The sequence below is a fragment of the Phaseolus vulgaris genome, chromosome 8 (genome assembly GCF_000499845.2).
Source record: "Phaseolus vulgaris cultivar G19833 chromosome 8, P. vulgaris v2.0, whole genome shotgun sequence".
Taxonomy (NCBI): Eukaryota; Viridiplantae; Streptophyta; class Magnoliopsida; order Fabales; family Fabaceae; genus Phaseolus; species Phaseolus vulgaris.
The window spans coordinates 22,900,111-22,902,464 of NC_023752.2; the positions used below are offsets into that span (position 1 = coordinate 22,900,111).

The following is a 2,354-nucleotide window of genomic DNA, read 5'->3' on the forward strand; positions in this document are numbered from 1 at the left end:
CAACTTTTCCAAAAACACATTTTGAGATGCAAGAACATCTTCAAAATTGGATTTTCCAGTTGTAAGTTTGTCCAAGGTTTTCAAAAGATAATGAATCTTTCTTTCAAGATTTTCACAATTTTCACAAACTTTTGACTCACAACTGCAAGATGAGTTTTTGTAAACTAAATCAAGGTTTTCAAAATCTTCTTTTGTTTTACCCAAATCTTCTTCCAGAGACTTGACTCTGTTTTCCAACCAGTTATTTAGACCTTTCAACTGGTTGAGAGAAAGTGCCAATCGGTTAGCCTCTTCAAGAGTTTCATTAAAAGCTTCAACCAATTGATAATATTTGTTACCTTTGATTGAAGATGATGAACTCATGCTACTTGATACTGAAGCTTTAAGGCACATATTTGCTTCTTCATCATCAGAAGAGCTTATTTGCTACCATGCCACATATGCCTTATTGGCTTTTCCCCTTTTTTCTTTCTTGAAATCTGCCTTTTCTTTGATTGCATTATTGGGGCATTCTGCTTTGATATGAACCTGTTCATCACAGCCATAGCACGTGTACTTGTTAGTATTAAAATCACTAGGTTTTTTAGAACCATACCTCTTCGAAGCTTGACTTTTCTTCAAGAACTTGCTGAATTTTCTTGAGAGCAGACTCATGGTGTCTTCATCACTTCCACTTGAGTTTTGTTGTTGTTTGTGATTGCAAGCTTTGAGAGCTATACCTTTTCTATGTTTGTCCTTGCTTTCTTGGACAACCAACCTATTCATTTTGAGCTCATGTTCCCTAAGCTTACCAAACAATGAGGCAACAGTCATTGATGTCAAATCTTTTGACTCTGAGATGGCAGTGACCTTTGGCTGCCATGTTCTATCAAGACATTTCAATATCTTGATATTCAGCTCCTCCTTGTCAAAAGTCTTACCAAGACTCATTAAGCGATTCACTATGTGAGAGAACCTCTTTTGTACATCACAAATGGTCTCTCCTTTTTGCATTCTAAAGAGTTCATACTCTTGAATAAGAGCATGCTTTCTGGCTCGCTTGACATCGTTTGTTCCTTCATGTGTAACTTCAAGGATGTCCCACATTTCCTTTGCAGAGCTACATTGTGATACCCTGAAAAATTCATCACAACTCAAGGCATAGGTTATTATATTCTTAGCAATCCAGTCAAACTTGGCCTTTTTACTTTCAGCCTCAGTGCACTCAGATAAAGGTTTATCAATTAAAACCTCATCTCTTTTGCTTGAGGTATAAAGGGACCATGTTCAATTGTTTCCCAAATTCCCTTATCAGTTGAATGCATAAAGATTTTCATTCTCACCTTCCAAAACTGGTAATTGACCCCACAAAATAGTGGTGGCCTGTTTATGGAAGCACCTTCCCCAAAAGGCATCTTGTCAGCCATTGAAAACAGTTTTTAGAAAAACATAAACAAAAACTTGAATATCTTTCAAGAACCAAGCTCTGATACCAATTGTGAGAATTAGTGGCTTAAACAAGAGGAGGTGAATTGTTTATGAAAGATTTTCGCAAAGATTTGATTAAGAACGAATCTTTATCATACAATCACAGTTAAGCAAGGAAGGAAAGCAATCAATCAATGATACAGAAACTGATTTCAGAATTTTAATCAGTTAAAATCATGATTTAACCAGTTGTTTATACCAGCAGCAAAAACAGAATAAAATCAAACAGTTATAAGATGATAGAGATAGAGATATTTACACAACAGAAGTTACACTGGTTCACTCACTCTTGAGCTACATCCAGTTCTCAGAACAACCTCTGAGTTTCACTAGTAATCAATTCCAGATTACACCAACACACCACAAAGAGGTGACCTTGAAAAACACAAGATCCATTCACCCTCTTTGCAACACCACACGCCTCAAGATAGAACACCCTCTATCTTTACAGAATTTCAAACACACAAAAGTTTTAACAAAGTAAAATTAAAAGAATCTAGACAATGATAGAAAACACCTGAGATTGAACAAAACAGGAAGTCCTATGATCAGATCTTGTTACCAGAGCAAAGCTTGAACAACAATCTTGCAACTTTGAAAAAACTTCTTTCAAAAACTAATTTCTCTCTTTGATCTCAAATCCATATCAAAACTTGTTGTTTTTGCTTTGAAAGAAGGGCTATATTTATAGCACTTGAAATCTAGTCGTTTAAGGCAGTTTTAATGAACTAAATCAGTTTTGATTACATCCAAAACAATTAAAACAGGTTTCCAAAAAAATGTTATGAAAACACACATTTAACCGGTTGAAACCACGATATAACCGGTTGAATGGGTCAGGTAGTTGTATAACCAATTCAAAAAACAGTTTCAAAACCTTTAAGCCA

General features: G+C 35.3%; 1 protein-coding gene across 1 annotated transcript; it reads right to left on the minus strand.

Moving 5' to 3' along the window:
- Positions 1–426: 426 nt before the first annotated feature.
- On the minus strand, positions 427–1,406 carry LOC137824775 (uncharacterized). Its single transcript, XM_068630454.1, has 2 exons — positions 1,231–1,406; positions 427–1,114 (listed from the first exon to the last, which is right to left on the minus strand). The coding sequence occupies exons 1-2, from the start codon at positions 1,404–1,406 to the stop codon at positions 427–429; spliced, it is 864 nt and encodes a 287-aa protein (XP_068486555.1).
- Positions 1,407–2,354: the final 948 nt, after the last annotated feature.

Excerpts from the sequence above, each read along its gene's own strand:
- LOC137824775 (XM_068630454.1), bottom strand. The coding sequence starts at position 1,406 with ATGGCTGACAAGATGCCTTTTGGGGAAGGTGCTTCCATAAACAGGCCA. Across the intron at positions 1,115-1,230 it reads CCTCAAGCAAAAGAGATGAG|GGTATCACAATGTAGCTCTG; the intron begins GTTTTAATTGAT and ends TGAATTTTTCAG.